This window comes from Eubalaena glacialis, chromosome 2, assembly GCF_028564815.1.
Source record: "Eubalaena glacialis isolate mEubGla1 chromosome 2, mEubGla1.1.hap2.+ XY, whole genome shotgun sequence".
Lineage (NCBI taxonomy): Eukaryota > Metazoa > Chordata > Mammalia > Artiodactyla > Balaenidae > Eubalaena > Eubalaena glacialis.
Window position 1 is genome coordinate 18,143,311 of NC_083717.1, and position 24,354 is coordinate 18,167,664.

The following is a 24,354-nucleotide window of genomic DNA, read 5'->3' on the forward strand; positions in this document are numbered from 1 at the left end:
ATAAGTCCTTAGCAGATTTATAAATAATCTTCATATTATGGAAGAATTTCATAAGAAATTCATTAACTTTTTCATGTCTCCACTAGAAGCATTCAGTCTCCTTGAAAATATTTCCAACTTACAAGGTAGATATAGATAATAATATCATCATGGGTATCCCCTGCTGAGTAACTATAAAATGTAAGCCAGTTAAAGTTATAAATCTCATTTAATAGAATGAATAACATATGAGGTAAATATTATTTGAGAACTGGGGAATTTGGCCAGTTATCACAGCTAAAATTTCATCTTTCAGATCTTATTTCCTTCCTTCTGTCCTTCCTTCCCATCCATCCTGTTCATACAACCTTGGCCTTGTTCCAGAAAACATTTAACATGATTTTCTAAAAATGTATGAAAATGCAAAATAAATCAAAATGAAAATAGCTGTTAACTATTGAAAATAGATGTCAGCTTTTTAAAAGTATGTATGTGTGGAAATATGTATTTTATAGGAAAAAAATTAGAATGGCATAGACCAGTATGTTAACAGTGGTGTTATTACAGACAAATTTTTGCTTTCCTATTTTATGGTTTTTTTTTTCAAATTTTCTGTAGATTTAGAATTAGACCTTAAAAAGATATATGTTTTAAACAGATGAGAAACATGTGGGAAAGAGAGAATTGGAAAAAAAAAAAAAAGATGTTTCAGGGATAAGATTCATAAGTCCCCAAAACAGAAGCCATAAAGTAGAGGAAGGTCACAGCACTAGCTCAGAACTTGCGCACAGTTCTATGAAACAATCAACTCTGACAATCCCATTTATAATTGTATCAAAGAGAATAAAATCTAAATAAAAATAAATGGGAATAAATCTAACTAAGGAAGTATAAGACACTGATGCAAGAAAGTGAAGACAACAAAGACAGATGGAAAAACGTACCATGTCCATGGATTGGAAGAATCAATATTGCTAAAATGACCACACTACCCAAGGCAATCTAGATTCAATCCAATGCCTATCAACTTACCAATGGCATTTTTCACAGAACTAGAACAAATAATTCTAAAATCTGTATGGAAACACAAAGGACCTCAAACAGCCAAAAAAATCTTAAGAAAGAAGAACAAAGCTGGAAGTATCACTCTCCCTGATTTCAAATTATACTACAAAGCTATAGTAATCAAAACAGTATAGTAATGGCACAAAAGCACACACAGATCAATGGAATAGAATGATGCGTCCAGAAATGAACCCACACTCATATGGGCAGTTAATCTACTAAAAAGGAGGCAAGAATATACAACAAGGAAAAGACAGCTTCTTCAATAAATGGTGTTGGGGAAACTAGACAGCTACATGCAAAAGGATCAAACTGGACTACTCTCTCCATCCATGCACAAAAATAAACTCAAAATGGAATAAAGACTTAAACATAAGACCTGAAACCATAAAACTCCTAGAAGAAAGCATAGGCAGAGTGCTCTTTGATATTGCTCCTAGCAATATTTTTTTGGATATGTCTCCTCAGGCAAGGGAAACAAAAGCAAAGATAAACAAATAGGACTATATCAAAGTGAAAAGCTTTTACACAGCAAAGGAATCTATATCAACAAAACAAAGAGGCTGCCTACTGAACAGGAGAAGATATTTGCAAATGATATATCCAATAAGGGGTTAATATTCAAAACAAACAAAGAACTCAACATCAAAAAAAAACAAAAAACAAAAACAACCTAAGTAAAAAATGGGCAGAAAACCTAAATAGACATTTTTCCAAAGAAGACATACAGATGGCCTACAAGTGCATGAAAAATGCTCAACATCTCTAATCATCAGGGAAATGCAAATCAAAACCACAATGAGATATCACCTCACACCTGTCAAAATGGTTATTATCAAACAAATAACAGGTGTTGGAGAAGACATGGAGAAAAGAGAACCCTTGTACACTGTTGGTGGGAATGTAAGTAGGTGCAGCCACTGTGTAAAACAATATAGAGGTTTCTTAAAAGACAAAAAATAGAACTACCATATGATCCAGCAATTCCACTTCTGGGTATTTACCCCAAGAAAATGAAAACACTAATTCAGAAAGATATATGCACCCCTCTGTTTAGCAGCATTATTTATAATTGCCAAGATATGGAAACAAACTAAGTGTCCATCAACAGATGAATGGATAAAGAAGATGTGGTATAACAATGGAATATTACTCAGCCATAAAAAAGAATGAAATCTTGCCATTTGCAACAACATAGATGGACCTAAAGTGTATTATACTAACTGACAGAGAAAGACAAATACCATAGGGTTTCACTTATATGTGGAATCTAAAAAACACAACAAATGAACAAACATAACTAAACAGAAACAGAGTCACAAATACAGAGAACAAACAGTGATTGTCAGAGGAGAGGGCATTGCAGGGAGGAGAGAAATAAGGAGTTGAAATTGTCAGAGGTGAGGGAGATTAAGAGGTACAAACTTTCAGTTACAAAATAAATAAGTCACAGCTATAAAATGTACCGTGTGGGGAATATAGTCAATAATTATGTAATATCTTTGTATGGTGACAGATGACAACTAGACTTATCATTGTGATCATTTTGAAATGTATGGAAATACTGAATCACTATGTTGTGTACTAGGAACTAACATAGTGCTATAGTCAATTATACTTCAAAAACAAAAAAGAAACAAACAAACTCATAGAAACAGAAATCAGATTTGTGGTTACCAGAGGCAGGGGGTGGGGGAAGGAAGAATTGGATGAAGGGGGTCAAAAGGTACAAACTTCCAGTTATAAGATAAATAAGTACTCAGGATGTAATGTACAACATGATAAATATAAGTAACCCTGCTGTACATTATCTAAGAAAGTTATGAGAGTAAATCCTAAGAGCTCTCATCACAAGGAAAAAATTTTTTTATTTATTTAATGTTGTATCTATATAAGATGATGGATGTTCACTAAACTTATTGTGGTCATTGTAAAAAAGAAAAAAAAATCAACTCTGATTCCTACAGCCAGTTAGATGAATGAGCTGGACATGGCTGAACCAGGAGCCAACGGTCTTTACTTGCCATCAGTATTTCCCCAATGACTCTAAATTCTGAGAGATATTAGTATTTTATTAAAAAAAAAAAGTGAAGGGGGATATTCTGTGAGTAAATAAGTTAGGAAAGGATGATTCTCTCTTCCTGTTCTGGTGACTCACAATGTACATTAACAGAATTAGGGTTTAGAGAAATAATGGAGTAAAGAAATATGCATAAGTTGGTTTAACCAAGTGTTTCTCAAACGTATTTGTATGTGAAGCCCTTTTTCTACTGCTGAATACTGTTTGGGGAACCCCACGCCACCATGTTTACATACCATTAAAACATCAGTGGAGCTATCACTAGAGCAAGAACACAGTAGAAAGCCACAACATTACTTCTGACACCTAGTCAACAGAGAAATCCATGGTATGCTTCACAATGGAAGCTAAATGGACTTGATGTTACAGAGATCATTTAATTGAACCTGTGGTATTTGGGGTTCGGAGCCCCATCTTTTTGTGTGGTGGAAATAAGCCAATAGGGGCTCTGTCCCAAGGCACACCTGAAAGAGAAACCAGGAAGAGGTAGCAAGCACTGGATTCACACCTCAGCTCCAAATAACAGCTGCTTGGCTTAGTTTCTCTACCTAAACCAAATGTGGCCAACAGCATCACTGAACGGGTAGGGTACCCAGGTTCAGAGCTCAGAGCTTGAAGTCAAAATAGCACATCCCAGAACCAGCTAACTTCACCCTTGATGCCTTTTGTCTCAAGAGAAGACCTCAGGCACACAGGCTCAAGTCTGTGGCAGGGGAGAGCTGGTGGAGCCAGAGAACAGATCCATGCCGGATCCTGCTCCTCCATTTCTCCAAAGTAGACAGCATGTATCCAAGACCCCACCTCCCAGTGATGGCAGGGAGTGGAAGGAAAGGGAGGGAAGTGAGCAAGAATGAAGGCAAATTCCGTCTCAGACCCCTGCTCCAAAGAATCTAATTTACTATCACCACCTAAATAGATCTTAACATGGTAGCAAAAACCATTTTCAACTATATTCATTGTCCTTTCAACTTTTCAATATTCTATGTTGAGTAATATTCAGGCTTCATGGATTTGTCTGGACGAAAAATATTTGGGTATGTGGACATGTCATAACTAGTAACTAAGGAATATCAGGTTTTCTATTTTTATACGGAATCAGCCAAAATGATTTTTGGAACTCAAATAGCTACAGTAGTAAATAATGTTACAGGAGATGCTTCATTGCCAATCAGCAGTGAAGGAAAGGCTGTGATGAGAATATAAGCAGGGGCTTATTTATTTTTCTCTATTACCTCCAATCAGATTCTTCCCAAAGAAGCTGCATTTCCATTCTCAAAAGGAGCAATGCTAATGCCAACGGCAGAATAGGAAGGAGGTCATCCAAAAGTAGGCTTGCTTTATCAAAATAACACACACTGAACAAGCACCACTTATGCAACTCAATGAGTCTCATACATTCACTTGCTGTGTTACAGGATCCAGGAGTTTAAATGAAACATATATGTAAAAATTGTTACTGAAACACAAAGTCAAACAGTTTTCTTAAATTATGAAGCTAATTGATTTTTTTAATGGACCAGTCACTTGTTCCTTGACCCTAAAAGATTCTTTATTCTAGGCATCTTGTACATTGTAAATTCATTAGGCCCAACTAGTTCCCAGAAGTATTGCATCATTAGAGGTACAGAGATGGAGACTAAAAGCAAAGCTGAGAGGTGAACTGCGCCTTAGGCACATTAAGAATACAAGTGAAGCCATTATGTAAAAACCGTTGTTTGGCTGTAAAAACTTGACTATGCATTATAAAAGTATTTTGGAAAATGTTGATAGAATCCGCATTGAAATAGAGCAGTTCGAAACCATTTCCACTAAGATCAGGAACAAGACGAGGTTGCCCACTCTCACCACTATTATTCAACATAGTTTTGGAAGTTTTAGCCACAGCAATCATAGAAGAAAAAGAAATAAATGGAATGCAAATTGGAAAAGAAGAAGTAAAGCTGTCACTGTTTGCAGATGACACACTATACATAGAGAATCCTAAACATGCTACCAGAAAACTACTAGAGCTAATCAATGAATCTGGTAAAGTAGCAGGATACAAAATTAATGCACAGAAATCTCGTGCATTGCTATACACTAATGATGAAAAATCTGAAAGTGAAATTAAGAAAACACTCTCATTTACCACTGCAACAAAATGAATAAAATATCCAGGAATAAACCTACCTAAGGAGACAAAAGACCTGTATGCAGAAAACTATAAGACACTGATGAAAGAAATTAAAGATGATACAAACAGATGGAGAGATATATCATGTTCTTGGATTGGAAGAATCAACATTGTGAAAATGACTATACTACCCAAAGCAATCTAAAAATTCAATGCAATCCCTATCAAACTACCACTGGCATTTTTCACAGAACTAGAACAAATATTTCACAATTTGTATGGAAACACAAAAGACCCCAAAGAGCCAAAGCAATTTTGAGAAAGAAAAACGGAGCTGGAGGATTCAGGCTCCCTGACTTCAGACTATACTACAAAGCTACAGTAATCAAGACAGTATGGTACTGGCACAGAAACAGAAATATAGATCAATGGAACAGGATAGAAAGCCCAGAGATAAACCCACGCACATATGGTCATCTTATCTTTGATAAAGGAGGCAAGAATATACAATGGAGAAAAGACAGCCTCTTCAATAAGTGGTGCTGGGAAAACTGGACAGCTACATGTAAAACAATGAAATTAGAACACTCCCTAACACCATACACAAAAATAAACTCAAAATGGATTAAAGACCTAAATGTAAGGCCAGACACCATCAAACTCTTAGAGGAAAACATAGGCAGAACACTCTATGACATAAATCACAGCAAGATCCTTTTTGACCCACCTCCTAGAGAAATGGAAAAAAAAATAAACAAATGGGATCTAATGAAACTTAGAAGCTTTTGCACAGCAAAGGAAACCATAAATAAGACAAAAAGACAACCCTCAGAATGGGAGAAAGTATTTGCAAATGAAGCAATTGACAAAGGATTAATCTCCAAAATTTACAAGCAGCTCATGCAGCTCAATATCAAAAAAACAAACAACCCAATCCAAAAATGGGCAGAAGATCTAAATAGACATTTCTCCAAAGAAGATATACAGATTGCCAACAAACACATGAAAGAATGTTCAACATCATTAATCATTAGAGAAATGCAAATCAAAACTACAATGAGATATCATCTCACACCAGTCAAAATGGCCATCATCAAAAAATCTACAAACAATAAATGCTGGAGAGGGTGTGGAGAAAAGGGAACCCTCTTGCACTGTTGGTGGGAATGTAAATTGATACAGCCACTATGGAGAACAGTATGGAGGTTCCTTAAAAAACTAAAAATAGATTTACCATATGACCCAGCAATCCCACTACTGGGCATATGCCCATAGAAAACCATAATTCAAAAAGAGTCATGTACCACAATGTTCATTGCAGCTCTATTTACAATAGCCAGGACATGGAAGCAACCTAAGTGTCCATCAACAGATGAATGGATAAAGAAGATGTGGCACATATATACAATGGAATATTACTCAGCCATAAAAAGAAACGAAATTGAGTTATTTGTAGTGAGGTGGATGGACCTAGAGTCTGTCATACAGAGTGAAGTAAGTCAGAAAGAGAAAAACAAATACCGTATGCTCACACACATATATGGAATAAAAAAAAAAAAGTTCTGAAGAACCTAGGGGCAAGACGGGAATAAAGACACAGACCTACTAGAGAATGGACTTGAGGATACGGGGAGGGGGAAGGGTAAGCTGGGACAAAGAGAGAGTGGCATGGACATATATACACTACCAAACGTAAAATAGATAGCTAGTGGGAAGCAGCCGCATAGCACAGGGAGATCAGCTCGGTGTTTTGTGACCACCTAGAGGGGTGGGATAGGGAGGGTTGGAGGGAGGGAGACACAAGAGGGAAGAGATATGGGGACATATGTATATGTATAACTGATTCACTTTGTTATAAAGCAGAAACTAACACACCATTGTAAAGCAATTATACTCCAATAAAGATGTTAAAAAAAAAAAAAGAAATAGAGCAGTTCATCTTAAACTGCAAAAAAAGGAATATTTAGAATATGAAAAATGGTGTTGGATTAATGACATTGCCCCCTCTGGCCGGCATCAAGATAGGGAGAAGTATAATGTTTCTTTCTACCTCTTAGATTGTTCTCTAATTAAATCACATATTTGCCTGTGGATAAATCTGAGTTCATACACTACCTGGTATATACTCTTCCTTAAAGGATAAGAAAGTCTTTTCAGATAGATGTTTATACTCCTAAGCACATAAATGCCATATTCCGCACACTAAGGAACACTGCATGTCGTCTAAAAATAGTGAGTTTATTAATAAGTTTGGGGATGCCCAAATTGGTGAGGATTAGAGAGAGTCGAGAAAGCAAGAAAGGTGGAATGATTTTTTTAAAAACTGGAGAAGAACCAGAAGAATAGACCCAAACCTGCATCATAGATTAAAAGTCCATATTTTCCCCACTTATATATTTTATAATCTGCAAAGCTAAAAACAGAGAATCAGAGTAACTATCCCAGCCCAAAAAAAAAAAAAAAAAAAAACCCAACACTCAGGGGTATGAGAAAGATGAATGAAAAATATCCAAACATGAATCACTTCTAAAGAAAACCCTGTCTAGTTCTTACTTTCCTTGTTAAGAATGAGATCAGGACTTCCCTGGTGGCACAGTGGTTGGGGATTTGCCTGCCAATGCAGGCGACACAGGTTCAGTCCCTGGTCCAGGAAGGTCCCACATACCACGGAGCAGCTGAGCCCCGTGCGCCACGGCAGCTGAGCCTGTGCTCTAGAGCCCACGAGCCACAACTACTGAAGCCCGTGCTCTGCAACGGGAGAGGCCACCTCAGTGAGAGGCCTGCGCACCACAGCAAAGCGTAGCGCCTGCTCGCCGCAGCTATAGAGAGCCCGCATGCAGCAATGAAGACCCAACACAGCCAAAAATAAATAAATAAATAAAATTTAAAAAAAAAGAATGAGATCAAAGGTATCACTACTCTAGAATTATGGTAAGAATACCAGACTTGGCCTGAGAGATGCTGGGTTACAATCCTAAGCTGTGGATGATATTTAGCTTTATAACCTTGATCAAGGCTTCTGATGCTCCTGATACCCCAGATTATTAAAAGTAAAAGAGGCATAGTAGCTCTTGCTATGGCAGCTTGAAATGAAATAGCTGCTACAGAGAAGCTCACTCCAAGCCTGCAAACTCTAATAATACAAGGGTGAGATGATTCTCTCATCCCCCCATGAGTTATAATGAGAAAAATTCTAATTGATCATAAAATGGATTTCAAGTGTCTGCTTCAAGTAACTTCTCATTCATTTCATTGGTCTTTGGGTTCCCGCCATGAAATGACTCAACAATAGATAATAATCTTTCTGGAAGAGATGGAGTAAAATTTAAGTAAAAAATGTCACACAAAATATGATAGCAAAATAGAAAGAGAAAAAAGAAATAGATGTCAGATTTGATAGGAAAACAACATAGTAAAAAACCAACAGCCTCCTCAATTCTTATTAGAAATCAAAATACTTTAAATGAGATATAAAAACTCAAAGAGTTTTATTTCCAGATGAGCATTTCTTTAAAATTATTATAATACACTATATATTCATAGATGAATTAGACAGAATTTTACATATTTTTTGTGATTTTAAGTGATCATTCATTGATTTATTGATCATTAGTTGATTTATTTATCTCATATGCCCTACCATCTCCTATACAAAGATCTTAACTAAAACCAATAAAATTCATATTAATGCCTCAAATAAATATAAGGTTTTTTCTTTTAATCATTCTTTACACTGTATTCATCCAACCATCAGTATCTGGATTGACACAGAAAAAAACAAAAATAAAATAAATGCAATTTCTTTATATTAAAAAAAAAAAAGAAAGGGTAGAAAGGAACAAAAGAGCCTCCCTCTAATAAGGTTCAACCAAATAACTGAAATCTACCTTTCCTGCTCCTGCTTCATCCGTACTCTCTCCTCTTCTGATGTAAGGGAGTCCTGCATTTTTATTTTACCCGTTTTCTCAATCTTGTCATCTTTTCGATGTTTGCCAAACCTGTTGATAACAAAAAATTCTAACTTGTCAATATATACAAAACGCGTTGTCGTTCTTTTGGGATAAAGACCTATGCACTCAATGAACTGTGAGCATCCTCAAAATGAGGCCCCAGTGTCTCCTTCCCAGTATTAATATTTTCAATCAGATTACTTTAATCCTTTTTCATTAGAACTTTCCAGAGAAAACCCTTTTTGGAAATGGCCTCCATACCCATTTTTCTTTAGGCAACACAAAAATAACAACAAAATCCTTGCAGTTCATCCTCATTAAACACACAATCCATAAATGTACAGAACAGAGTGCCGAGTACGTCAGGTCGTGGAGGATAAAAATCTGCATCAGGGTGGGGTTCTCTTAGGACTGCAGAATGATAATCCACAATCATCTTTTTAATGATCTCTCCATAAACAACTATTCTTCTTTATTTTCACAGTCACGTTTTATTGGCAACATTCCTCATAGTTTAAACACTGACAAACAAGGTCACATTTGCAAGGTTCAAAGTAAAAAGGATAATTTACACTGTGATCGTACTTTGGGCTTATTAAACTGAAAGCTTTAAGGAAGTCTCAACAAATACTGTTCCTAAATCTGATGAAAAGCTATCGCCGAATGTGGCATCTTTGACTTGGAAATCTGTATCTGATCAAAAACAAACATGAGGAACAAACACGCCATTCAAAAACAGTGCACACACATTTCCACACGTGGGCACTGAATTCGAGGCTCTCCAAAAAAACACTAATATTATTCCCTTCGGGCATCCAAAATACCTTAGAAACCTCAGACTTGGTATCCATTCTTTTTCCTGCTCTGCTACTTTTTTCTACTTTTCTCCAGACCATGTTGCCTGGAAGGCATGTGTTCCATCCCCTGAAATAATATTCATCTGTAGTGATTTGGTCACCAGATGTTTCAAAAAAGAAATCTTTTATAGACAGTTACTCAACTAAGCATTCATAAATATATAAAGTATACCAAGCATTTTCTGAGCACAAAGTAGGAATCTGGCTTATGGTGACAATTAATCATATTGAAAAAGAGATGAGTAAAAGAGTTGGTCCAAAGCTGATATAAAAGAGAAAAAAGTATCTCAATTACTGGTGTGGCTGGGAGCATATGTCTTTCTTTTTTGATATAAACCTGATGTCAAATACTGGTCTATGCAGGAAGTGTACATGGGAATATCTCATGGGTTCACCAAAGTAACACTATGTTGGAAATAAGTAAGGGAAAGAATTCTCAAGATGTTAAAATAGAAAAAAGTTAAAGTCTCACCACCACTATTCCTTCAAAATTATGTGTATTATTAAATGGTATTGAAAACTGCCTGTAAAATTAACTTCCATAAAGCAAATCTACCCTTAAATTTTAATGTTATTTAGAAATTAGAAGATCATTTCAGTGGCAAAAAAGAAGAAAAGAAAAGAAAAGAAAAGAAAAACTCCCTGGGAACTTAAGCCCCGAAACTGATGATGTCTCACAGGGGATTAACTATGTACTATGCTTTTAAAACTAATAAATACAAAGCATTAAAACTAAAAACTTTCTCTTTGTTTTTGTCAATATATCAATAATGCCTAAGAGTTAAGCATAATGATTGTCTTTATAGAATGAATTAATAAATGAAAGAGCAAACATAAACAACTGATACATCTCAGGAGGAGCCAACATTTGACAAAAATTTATTGAGCATCTAAGGACAGGGCTAGACAAACTCATTTGAGTGTCATCAGCATGTAGATGGTATTTAAAGCCCATGTGAATCCCATCATAAAAATTCTGCAACATTGAGGCATCTGGAAATATAAAATGTATTAAATTCTAACTTCAAGAAAAGCGTCAAGTTCAAATCTTAATACATGACATTTATTTTTTTTTAATTGGAGTAGAATTGCTTTACAATGTTGTGTTAGTTTCTGCTATACAATGAAGTGAATCAGCTATATGTGACATTTTACTTATAATACAGATTCCTACAGGTAAATCATTTAACCATTTAGTTTTTCAGTTCATAAATATCCTTCAAACAATACGTTGTCATATTGACCTGTTTTGTTTGTGTTGCTGGTTCACATTCTAGATTACATACATTCAACCCTGTACCATATTTGAGAAACACTATGATACAAGATATATCATCTATCTTTACCAAAAGGTACAGTTTAATCTTCCAAGAAGAATCTGCCCTTTGAGTTAATAATGTGGGGAAAAATTGAGGTGGTTGACTTTCCCATGTTTTAAAGCAGTTTCGATATTTTCAACCCAAAACCTAACACTGAATTTAATCAGCTATTGTTAAAATCTTTTATTAAATGGTCTTCGTCCTATTTTGTGAAGAACGTTTCAGTTTTCTATCTCAGTCTACCAACTTTCAGTTTTTTATCTCAAATACACATGATTAAAAAGAAAAAAAAAAAAACCCTATGAATCCCAACTCATTTTAGGAACTGAATTTTTTTCTCATTGTATTTGATGTCAAAATATTAGTTTCCTCGGCTGCCTCATAATCACCAGAATATACTATTTTATTATTTGTAAATTTATTATCAAACTGTTATATTTTCCTTTTAAAAACTACAGTTTCAAGATTAATGTCTGAAAAACTGAACAAACCATAGATAAAATGTTTATAGGTTAGCATTTGGACATTTCCCTTAATGCCTGCTTCAGTTAATAAATTATGTGATTTCTTTAAGGCATACTATAAAAGCACAGCACATTACTTGTTAACTGGGGTAAAAATGGATCCCTCAGCTATAATTTTTTGACAGAATGAAATAAAGACTGTAAGTGAAAAAAATATACCAACCATTGTAGAGTATAAAAAGAAAAAGGAATTAGCTATATCCTCATCACTCTAATTGCCAATCTATTCTAGTGCTCATCTTAATTTATAGTCGCTTAATTCTTTCTGAAAGGGGGACAGGGGGAGGTCATTGAAAAATTTCAGCTATACATGTACTCACAAAGTCAATTTCACAGCTGAAATCAGTAATCAACCTATGAAGACAACCATTTAATAGCAAGATGCTTAGAAACTTGGAGGACATCAATTACACTTATTTTATTATCTTTTAAAAGCCACAGATGAATTTCAAATGGGTCATTTTCCAAGGAACAGCATAGCTGAAAAAACATTGTGCTAATAGTATGTCCAGGAAGCAAACCCATTCCCAGCAAAGAATCAGTTTCATGAACTGCCTTCTGACTACCCCATACACATGTTCAAAGAGGAATGTCTGCCACCTCTAGAAGAACTTCTTGGTCTTCTTGTGCTCCACAACAAGAGAAGCCACCACAATGAGAAGCCCGCACACCGCAACGAAGAGTAGCCGCTGTTCGCGGCAACAAAGACCCAATGCAGCCAAAAATAAATAAACAAATTTATTAAAAAAAAAAAAAAGAGACCTTGGTGGGTCTGAACTTGGACACTCCTAGAGAAAATGAAATTCCCAGACCCATGAAGTTCACTCCTAAGTGAGACGTAGAACTGAGCACCTGTTGAAGGCTCTTTTGCTCACTTAACAACACTTAACTAGAATATATTGAATTCTTATTTATGTATACTTGATCTCATTGATTCCAATAACCGGCATATTAGGTATGTGTTCTTTAGGGGAAACCTCAGGAAGTACAGGGCAATTTAGTGATTTAACAGGTCATCTAGCAAGTAAGCAGCAAAACCAGAATTCGGGCCCAAGACTCTCTTTATTACCACACCCAGCCACCTCCAAATCAGCCAGTCACTCTATGCTTTTATACTGAGAGCATCTGGTTAAAACATCTTGGGTGAAATCAGTGAGATAAATCTTGTATTGCTGGCAGCAAGGAGGTCCAAGGGACATCGTTCCTGCATGAACTTTTCTATGAAGGCCAGGAGTTCAGACGCAAGGTCAAGAACTGATTCTAATCATTGGAGAGGATCACACAAACTGCCACATAACCATTTTTAGGACATTGCCAATATTTCTAAGTGCAATGACACTCCAGAAGTCAATGCTGTCTGCGTAATATATGCAAATCATGCCAGGCAACAGCAGAAGCGTGTCAAATCGCCCAAACCCAATCAGAGGGTAAAACAGCAAGAAGTCACTGCGTGCATTTCTCTTGTATGATGATGTGCTCGTGGTTTCTGGCCCTACCTTTTTTGTGTGTGTGTGTCTCAGCCTCCATTTTATAAATGAGGGGAAAAAAGTCCTTTCTAATGTGTCCTTCCCATACAGGATCTTCCATATTTTAGTGACATTTAAAGAAATTGCTACCATGATTGTGTACCGATTTGCTCAGCAGTGGCTTGTGGCAATGCTGGATCAATCAGGGAAAAGAGGGCTGATTAGGAAAAGCAGAAAGCTCCCATTTAGGCAAAAAACATCTTGGTAATCAACCATGATGAGAAGCAGCCTCGCAAAGAGTGCATGACAACTTGATAGTGCTTTTGTCAAATGGGATGCAGTTTTAAGTCAGCACAGTGTAGCAGGGGTTCTCTTTAAAAGGAAATCTGCAAACTTGAGAATCATTATTTGATTGTGTACGGTTTTCATCAGTGCTAGTCTGATTAGATTTAATAAACTAAATTTGTGTTGCTTGGCATCCAGGAAAAAAATAAGTGAGTTTTTTTTTTTTTTTTTTAAAGAAAATATAGCTTCTACTTAACCAAGCTAGAACAGCCTTCAGACATGTGATGTTCCCTTAATGGACAACATATCCTTCTCAGGACCCCCATTAAATGCCCTTAGAAGTGCATTCTTCCCCTGCGTAGCCTGTGTTATCGAATCAAGGATGCACAGATATGCCTAGTAACCCGACACTGCAGGAGTCCAGGACGGATATGGACAAGGAAATAGTAAAGCAGTTAAGAAACTGAACCCAGCACATTATCAATTTTGACTTTATAAGAATCATCATAAACTCCAAAGATCTTAAAAACCAAACCAAACACACACACACATACACACACACACACACACCAAAAAGCACGGGATCCAGATATAAAGGCTTAAGGAAAAAAAAAAAAACAAGCAAGCACAGTAATCCTTCAAAACACAAGATGAATACATAAATAACTGTGAAATAATATTTATAATCTATACTTAGAGCATTCAAGTCAAATGACAGAAGATGGGTGAAAGTATATCTTAATTATGATATTAAAGCTTCCCTGACATCAGCTAGTCTATGGACCACACTACATACTTTCTGTAGTAAATAAATTCCTCTTTGTAAAAAGGGGTCAATCAGTAATGACTGTGCCATACAGGATTTTTATAAGGCTTGATATACCTCATTTTTTTTCAAAACATACCCACACAGGTAATCAAACTACGCTAACCCAAAACACCAAACATGCAAAGGCAAATAATATGCTAAGTAATGTTTTTTGTTTCCCCCAGCTACTACATTGACTTTATAATAAATAATATATATATTATTACATGTAAGATTAAAAAAATATATATATATACACACACACACAATTAAATATAGTAAAAACAAGACACAAGTCTGATTTTTCTAAATGCTTAATTTGGCATTGAAATCAGCCATGTCCACTTTAAATGATTTTGAGAGAGTGTGTCCCACAACTACTTCTCTGGATCCTTTCTCTACCACTATACTCCTAATTCTTACACTGTTCATTTTAATGCATTATTGTTTCATAATACAATACTACAAATTGCAAATTACATTTGGCTCAAGGAGTGATTATGAAAAATACTATCACTGCTGCCTTTGCTAGAATAACTCTGATAATAATGAGAGATTGATTGAGCTCTAAGCAGCCTGAGTGATGAGAAGGGTCAATTGGAACATTTGTATTAAGCTTCTTTTGTTAAACCCAACACTTTGCCACGTTAGAGGCAAATAATCACACCCTATATCTGGTTACCATGGTTTTCCTTTTCCTAAAGCATCAGAACAATTTAATAAGTGCTACTGCCCCAAAGGCAGTTCCTAGAAGAAATGTTGAGACCTAAGTCAAAAAACACATCTATGTAAAAGGGCACTTGAAAGAAGAAAAAGTAAAAGATGGAATGATACTTTACAACATACCTTTTTTTTTTTTTCTATTAGGACAAAGTCAGGAGTATTTAGTAACAAAGATAATTCTAATAATTTCTGTTACCATCTGCCTATCTGATGCTCAAACTGGCATCCAGGTTATAAATGCTGAGAAAGTAATGCAAACACACGCACAGCTTAAGGGTATCTTTTTTGATTCAGAAATACTCACCCTCAGTGAATTATGTATTGTGATTCAAATTCTATGTTTTGACTATTGATACGACATACCTAATTTCAGGTACAGCCAAAACACCCTCCAATACATTCTTATCCTTATGTTTATGAGCAAATGAAAGTGGTAAAGACAGATAGATAACGTGGTCACTGGCGTTTGGGGGAGGAGAGGAAGGAAACAACTCCGGGAAACTATGAAAGATTAAAACTTCCCCAAAGATCTCATTATCTGTAAAGTTAAGGTGTCAGTCAGCACTTTTTTCTGTCGATGATAGGAAACAATTTCTGATGATTCACATTTCTGAGCATACTCTCTGCAGAGTAAATTAGGAGTCAGAGCTTTTCATTTTTTATCTTTCAGTTGATTTGCATATTCAGATTTAACATTAAGGAGCTGACACATTTTTTTAAGGCCCACAGGGCTGTGCAGGCAAATTACCAAGAGCTGGAGGACACACCTAATTCTTAGACCAAGAAAAACAAGCAATGCCGCCCCGGGGCTGTGGCTCCTCAGGCCTCGCGCCCACACCCACTGTCTACCCGACTCACATCACCCTCTTAAAGAACAAAGCACCTAAGGCCACAGACTTGGTTAAAATCGGTGTTCTTACAGCGCACCTGGGTCCTGGCAAGTCTAACACATACAGAAGATGACCGTGTGACACCAAAAACTGGCAATGGCTCTTTTCTTTATTCTTCTGTGCTGGGGCTTCACTCCACCAGGACGCACAGCACTGAGTATTGTTTATGACTCACCCATGGGTAAGAACCCAGCTGGTAACTGCGATCCACAATCTTGGGATGGGTTCAGGGATCGAATGTCAGGGGCTCAGGAGGAAGAGACAGGTTTAGGGTCTCCCCTCCAATCAGCACGCCCCTCCTGGGAAGGGGACATGAAATCTGACAAATGGCCAACCACCACATTTTCCCTTATTTGGCTAAAGAGTTCAACAAGCGTTCCAATACAGAACTTGCAGATTTGTGCACTGCCCTGGAACTCCTCTCATCCCAACTCACTTCCAACTCCTAAGAACTGTCACGGCTGCACTGCCTGTTGTGTGGTCTGAGGCTCCATGACTCTCTGGCAAACACAAGGCGTAAGTGGGGCTCTGTCAGAACACGCATGTTTGTCCAACAAACCCTCCTGGAACCGGAGCCAACACCACTCACAGTCAGTTTAAATCCCCAAGTCTCCCCAGTTACAGCAGCTGTTACAGGATATCATTCTGTTGCTTTTCCTGGGCTGAAGTTCGACCTGTCTGGTCTAAACTAGTATAATCGTGGTATATTAGTAAACCTCATTTCATTGAGGGCAATACACACACACACACACACACACATACACACACACATATATATGTATACACACATATTTCTGGATAGAAATAAACTATACATCTTTTTTTTAGCAAAGGCACTCAGAATATTTATCTAGGAACTAACACAGGAATAATTAATCTAAGGGGAGAAAAGCCCATGAGAAAAGAACTTAAACAACAGGAGCTGACAGATATGCAGCACCTTAAAATTTCAAAAAGCTTTCAATACACAGTCTTTCATTTCGTTCTTAAAACGAAATGTGAAGAAAGTGGAGATCAGGAAACTGAGGCTGATGGGTTAAATGCCAGAGATGGTGGAGCTGGGGTGGGAAAAGAAGGCTTCAAACTCTAAACCCCAAGTTCTTTCCACTGCAGAATACCCTTCTCCCTCTTAGACTGACCTCAACCCCTTCGAATGCCCCTTAGGTTCTTCATGTTCATTTATATGTTAAAAGTAAAGCAAAATCTTTATTGCACTGAAATCACATTCAAAATAAACTGTAAGAAAGGTCACCACGTAAGCTTCTTAAATGGCGTAACATCAACTAGACTGTAAAATACTCGAAAGCGGTTGATGTAATTTTAACTCTTAAGCAGGGGTCCTCCACACACAATGACAGCTGAGACGTATTGCTGATAGATGGACCAGAGACAATCGGACACAAAACACCAAAGCATCCAGGGAAACTTATCTGAAGGTCAACAACTCAGTTGCATCTTGGACAGCAGTTGAGCTTGGGCAGGGTTCCTTGACCTTGGCATTGTCGAGATTTCAGGCCAGATAATCCTGTGTGTGTGGGGTGAGGGGGTCCTTGTGCATCGTAGGCTGTTAAGTAGCATCTCTGGCCTCCAGCCACCACATGCCGGCACACTTCCTCCCCACTTGTGACAACCATATAAGTCACCAGACACAGCCAAAGTCCCCTGTGGGGCAAATTCCTGGGGGTTGAGAACTATTGGGCTAGGGTTTAAGACAAACACCTAAGTTCAATGTGATAGCCTTATTATTTACAAAGAAGAAGAGGATTCAAAGGATAGTAGAAGGTGATTGGTCTTAACCAATCATTTATTTCAGGACTACTTCCTCCACACTAAAGAAGGAAAGCTCTTTCTACAGAGATGGTTAAGGTTGAATGCTAATGACCATCTAAGTCCCAGAAGACAAGATCTAGCTGGAATATTGGGGGAATATATCCATACAAATCAGTGGGTTAAAAAGGCACCAAAGTTGTACAATCAACATTAGAACACTGACTGAGAACTTGTACTCCAAAATCAGAAAGACATGGGTTGGACTTCCCTGGTGGCGCAGTGGTTAAGAATCTGCCTGCCAATGCAGGGGACACGGGTTCGAGCCCTGGTCTGGGAAGATCACACATGGCTCACAGCAACTAAGCCCGTGCGCCACAACTACTGAGCCTGCGCTCTAGAGCCCGCAAGTCACAACTGCTGAAGCCCACGCACCACAACTACTGAAGCCCACGCGTCTAGAGCCCATGCTCCGCAACAAAGAGTAGCCCCTGTTCACCGCAACTAGAGAAAGCCTGCGCACAGCAATGAAGACCCAGCGCAGCCAAATAAATAAATAAATAAATTTGTAAAAAAAAAAAAAAAGACATGGGTTATCTGATGTGTGGCAATTGGCACTATTAAATAATAATAAAAATACTAACTATAAAAAGTAGTAGTAGCAAAGATTAAATACAATGTTTTTAAACAGGTAACGCACTGCTGGCAGAAATCATTACTCAGTAAACAACAGAAACAATTTTCTAACAAAAATATCTGTATATTCAGCCCCTCCTCCTGTGTTTCCAGCCAGCTCCTCTCGGCTACCTATGTTGGGGAGATCATGACCACTTCAAGTGGTAGATATAATCAGGTATTCCAGGATTTGTGGTCTACTCCCCGTCTTTTGGGTTAAGCCAAAATGATCTGGCCGGTGGTGGTGGGGCTTGGCTGGCACGGCAGCGTGACGGTGGCCAGCAACCCAGTGCTACGGAGCAGTCGCAATTTCAGAGGCCAGAGGCCACCGGGCTTCAGAAACCGTGAGATGGAGAGGCAGCTCCCAGGGGCAGGCGCTCCAGGGCAGACTCTGCTAGTTGCCTACCCATATCCATTCTCCTCCTCCTCCATCGAAGCGGAGCCCTGATTTTGTAGGGAGAGGACATACGCCTAGCTGAGATAAAACTATTTTCCCCAGCTCCTCTGAAAACAGGAACAGAAGATAGTAGTTCAGAGCTTAACATTGGAGCCAGATTCCTGGGTTAAAATCTCAGCTTTGCGTCTTACTAGCTATGTGACGCACTACCCTTGGACAACGCAGTAAACCTCTTGGATGAAATGCGACCACCCTCACGGATTTATTTTGAGAATTAAATGGACGATACATTCCCGGTGTTGGCACATACCAGCACTCCATATATATTAACTATTTCATTATCATCGTGAGTCTCCGTTTCTGGCTCATCGAGGTGGATGGCGGCACTTCCGGGAAGACCCTTACAAAGGGGGCTCCCTCCACTAGCAGCTGCCTCTTCCCCTTCCTGCTTCTTCCTGCTTAGGATTCTGACAAGATGCTCAGAGTTGTCACCAGGAAGTGACAGTGAGGACACAAATACACGTTAAGACACTCGTGTTCATAGCAGCATCCTTCACAACAGCCAAAAGGCAGATGCAAACTAAGTGTCTGTGGATGGATGAATGGATGAAGAACATGTGGTCGATACATACAATGGAATATGACTCAGCCTTGAAAAGGAAGGAGATATTGACACATGTTACAACATGTTTAAAACTTGAGGACATTATGCTAAGTGAAATAAGCCAGTCGAAAAAAGATAAATACTGCGTGATTCCACTTATATGAAATACCTTGAGTAGTCAAACTCAGAAAGACAGAAAGTTAGAATGGTGGTTGCTAGGGGTGAGGGATGGAGAATGGGAAGTTACTGTTTAAAGGGGACAGAGTTTCCATCTTACAAGATGAAAGGAGTGCTGGGGATGGATTGTGGTGATGGTTACACTGCAATGTGAAAATTGTTGCAATGGAGCCAAGACATGGAAGCAACCTAAATGTCCAAGGACAGAAGAATGGATAAAGATGTGGTATATAATATATATATAGATATATATATATACACATATATACACACACACATATATTTGTGTATGTATACACACACACACAATGGAATGTTACTCAGCCATAGAAAAGAATGAAATACTGCCATTTGCAGCAACATGGATGGACCTACAGAGCATCATACTAAGTGAAGTAAGTCAGACAAAGACAAATATCATATGAGATCATTTTTATGTGGAATCTAAAAAAATGATACAAATGAACTCATTTACAAAACAGAAATAGACTCACAGACACAGAAAACAAACTTGTGGTGACCAAAGGGGATGAGGAGGGGGAAGACATATTAAGAAGTTGGGATTAACATATACCCACTCCTATATATAAAATAGGTAAACAACAAGGACCTACTGTATAGCACAGGGAACTATGCTCAGTATATTATAATAACCTATAACGGAAAAAATCTGAAAAAGAATATATACATATATATCAGAATCACTTTGCTGTACACTTGAAACTAACACACCATTGTAAATTAACTATACCTCAATGTAAAAAGTTTTTTTTTTTCAAACGGATAAGATGGTAAATGTTATATGTACTTTACCACAATTAAAAAAATAAAGAAATACATATTAAGGCTGGCTGAGTAAAAAGGAGGTAGTGACATTGCTGATGCTCTGGGGCCACCATACAAGGCTTGGATGGTCAATCTTCAGACCTCTTTTAAATTAGAGAAAAATAAGCCGTGTCTTCTTTTAACCACAGTTATTGTGCTACAACCAAAACAATTTCCCACAGATAAAAGCACGGAGATAAGAAGGCAAGAAGGAGTGTTTCCTTTCAGATATTCAAATTCCCAAATAAAGGAAAGGAGACTATATTCTCTGCAACATCTTTGGAAAGGATCCCATCTTCACATCAATACCTCAACAGGTTCAGTCCTACAGTTCCCAGCAACTAACTTTCTCCTCAAGATGTCACCCTCACGGTCAGTCCATGGTGGCCAAGGGACAGCAGGATGGGGCCAACAGCCTTCCAAGAGGGAAAGAGCAGAACTAAATGAGAACCAAAAAACCCACCAAAGGGAGCCTCCTCCATTCAGGACAATACCGCCATTCGAGCTGACAAAGACTTCTCAGTAGAAAACAAGAAGCAAACCACACTCCGTGAGTCAGAAGTGATTTCATTTCCCCTCATTGTTTTTGATGCTATGTGGGCATTTCTCCAGTGGGGGAGCAGAGACACCTTCACGCACTTTTTATTATTTGGCTGTTAATGGTGTTTCTCTCTAATCAGACAGCTGCAGCTCAGCTGCATGTATTCAGGACAGTGGAAGATACTTCTAGAAGAAAATATCCTGTTCTATTGCTGACCAGAGTATCTGGAAACAGTATGAAAATCCTGCTTTAGTGAATTATATAACTCCCATCTCACAAGAAAAATAATGTTCAAAGGAGTTTTGCCAGGCTAGACGGGGGTCTACTCTAAGAGAAAAAGCATAAAACTTTGACAGTAAAGATAATAAGACCCATATGGATAAAACTATATTTAAGTATGGGACCTTTCAAGAAAAGAGTTCCATAGGGAAAATGTTATATAATTTTTTTTCTATTTGTTCATTGAAGTTGAGAAGACAGATCTAAAATCTTAGTAATAACCTTCTAAAGCTTTGTAATGGTTTCTAACTATGACCAAACAAGAGCTAACTAGTTACATTTTCTGCTTTTTAATAATTACTTAGTTTATAATACCTTATTACTGAAAATATAAAAGAAGTCAAAATTGTGTCACAGCAGGAAATTCATATAATTCTACACTTTCCTGGGAAATATATTTCCAGAAAGAAATCTAGTTGCAATGTTTTTGAATGCAGCAATGGTTATAAAGTACAGAATACACAGAATGATTCATGATAGCAAAAATGCATATAAAAATAATAAAAAGGTTTTTAAAAACGATGCATATAAGCAGAGCACAGCCAGGAACCCTTCAGGAAAGGGCAATAAACGAAAATCACGGGCATGCTCGATATACCAATACAACAGTATATAAACCCATTAAGAGCTTGAACATAGCCAAAACTTCATATCCCCTTGGATGGAACATAAAACATGAGCAGTGTTGCCTTGAAAAACAAAGATATCTGCAAATCACAGTTTATTAAAAAAAAATTTTTTTTTTTTTTTTGAAGCCACGGGAATGGAAGCACTTATGAATCTTGGGAAAATAGGTCCTGGGATAGAGTCTGAAAGTGAGGACTCCTGAGTATGTATCATAATGGTTAAATGTCACAATATTAAAAAAAAAAAAATCTTTCACACAAGGTAATTTTAAAGCTGGTTCTTTGATGAAGCAAGCAATTTATCTGACCTCAGGATTTTTCTTGGTTTGAGAGAAAAGTGGAGGAGGGTCCTATTGTCACATAGCATCTGAGTCATCAGGGTCCACCCGCTCGGGTCACGTGCACAGCAACCCCACAACTGCCAACAGGAGAGAACAGGACAGAGATGGGAGACGATAAATTCTCCCACCTCGAAGGAAAGAGCGATCCCACAGTCAACAAAACCATTTCATCATTTTATTCATCTTTCTTCCAAGTTATATTTTGGTAATAACTTACTGAAAAAAAAATTAATTCCTCGAATCCTAATTTCTACAAACCTTTGTGAAAATCTGCAGTTGGGATTAACATGCCACTTAAAACATCAATATTGCTCAAAAAAAGGGAAATCTGGCACATGTTTCTGTGCTTGTGTAGAGAGTGTTGGGGAAAAAAAAAAAAAGAGCTTTGCTTCTTGAAACAGGAGTTGATATATAATATCCTTAACTTGGAACAAGAATTAGCGTCAGGAGACTGTCAGTACTGGCATCACACAGAGACACTAAAGTATAGCACGAAACAATGGTCACCATTCAACACGGGTCCAGGGACACCTCCTGACGTCAGCAGCTCCCATGCAGCCGAGGCCATGAGCACTCGTGACTCCTTGGTGGGAGCACATCCTTCTAACGAGTAAGAAATGCACTCGTAGTCTGTTGTAGTTTTAGATTCCACATATAAGTGATATCACACAGTATTTGTCTTTCTCCGTCTGATTTATTTCACTTAGCAAAATAACGCCCTCCAAGTCCATCCACGTTGCTGCGAATGGCAAAATTTCATTCTTTAAAGAAGCAGACTCACAGACATAGAGAACAAACTAGTGGTTACCAGTAGGGAGAGGGAAGCGGGGAGAGGCAATTAGGGATAGGGGAGTAAGAGGTATAAACTATTGGGGGTAAGATAGGATACAAGGATATACTGTACGACACGGGGAATATAGCCAATAGTTTATATTGAGTAATAGCTATAAATGGAGTAGAACCTTTAAAAATTGTGAATCACTATGTTGACATCCTGTAACATATAATACTATACAGTAACTATACTTTAATAATAAAATAAAATAATTAAAAAAAAAAGAAACGTACTCTTGCCCTGGCTTTGACGACCACACTTTTCTGGTTTCCCTCCTCTCTCTGCAGCGGCCTCTCCTGGGTCACCAGCATCTCCTCCTGCCAACTGAGTCCCCACGCTGAGCCCCTGGGCATCTGAAGGGTCCTCAGAGCTCTGGCCTCTGCCCCTGCACACAACTCCCGGGCAGCCCCTCCACTGACACTGCCCCTGGCTCAGAGTCACCTTCTCTGTCTTCAGCTCCCAAATCTCCACTTCGCCAGGCCTCCCCCTCCTCTGCCTCTGTCGCCCCCACTTTTACCTGCAGACAAGTAAACACCAGGTTCAACATGTCACTCTCCTCCAAGTATACAAATACAATCCTCCTCCGGGGTTTTCCTGTCTGCACGTGACAATCCACCCAGCAGATCGGGCCAGAACACGGAATTATTTCTTACTGTTCTTTCTCTCTTGTTTTTTATATCTAACCAAACAATCAAGTCCCCTACATTCCTCCTGAGAAATGTATATTGTATCTCTGTCCCCTCGGCCACCACCATTTCTGGCCATGATTTTTACAACAGAGACCTAACAGAGTTCCTGCGTTCTCTCTGGTTCAGCCCTTTTAATTTTTAAAATTAAAAATTATAATTTTCTAAAAATATGTAAATTTTATCAAGCCATTCTCTCGAAAGGCTTCCCAGTGTCCTCAGGATAAGGTCCTAACTGAGTCATGAGTCCTTCACGATGAGCCACCCTGCTTCTCAAATGCCTCCAGGCTCCTCCCCCCACACCTCTGCAAACCTAGAGGATTTCTACAACCTAAACAGCATTTTTCAAATTGGGTGTTGCAACCCATTAAAGATGTAAAACTGATTTGGTGGGACTCAACATTTTTTTTGAAAATGGAATTACCGAACAATAATAATGACTACAACAGCTAGCATTTACATAGCGCATTCTTTGTGCCAGGAGGGGTTCTAAAGTGCTTTGTACCTATCAGCTCACTTGAGCTTCCAAGCAACCCTGGGAA

At 38.0% G+C, this 24,354-nt stretch overlaps 1 protein-coding gene across 13 annotated transcripts in view; it reads right to left on the reverse strand.

Moving 5' to 3' along the window:
• PARD3 (par-3 family cell polarity regulator) overlaps positions 1 to 24,354 on the reverse strand; it is a 628,388-nt gene that overhangs the window by 165,357 nt on the left and 438,677 nt on the right. For all 13 annotated transcript variants that reach the window (XM_061179018.1, XM_061179012.1, XM_061179004.1 and 10 more), the window contains one exon: positions 9,125 to 9,235. In XM_061179018.1, the coding sequence (XP_061035001.1) occupies positions 9,125 to 9,235 (111 nt within the window). The remainder of the gene's footprint in view (positions 1 to 9,124; positions 9,236 to 24,354) is intronic.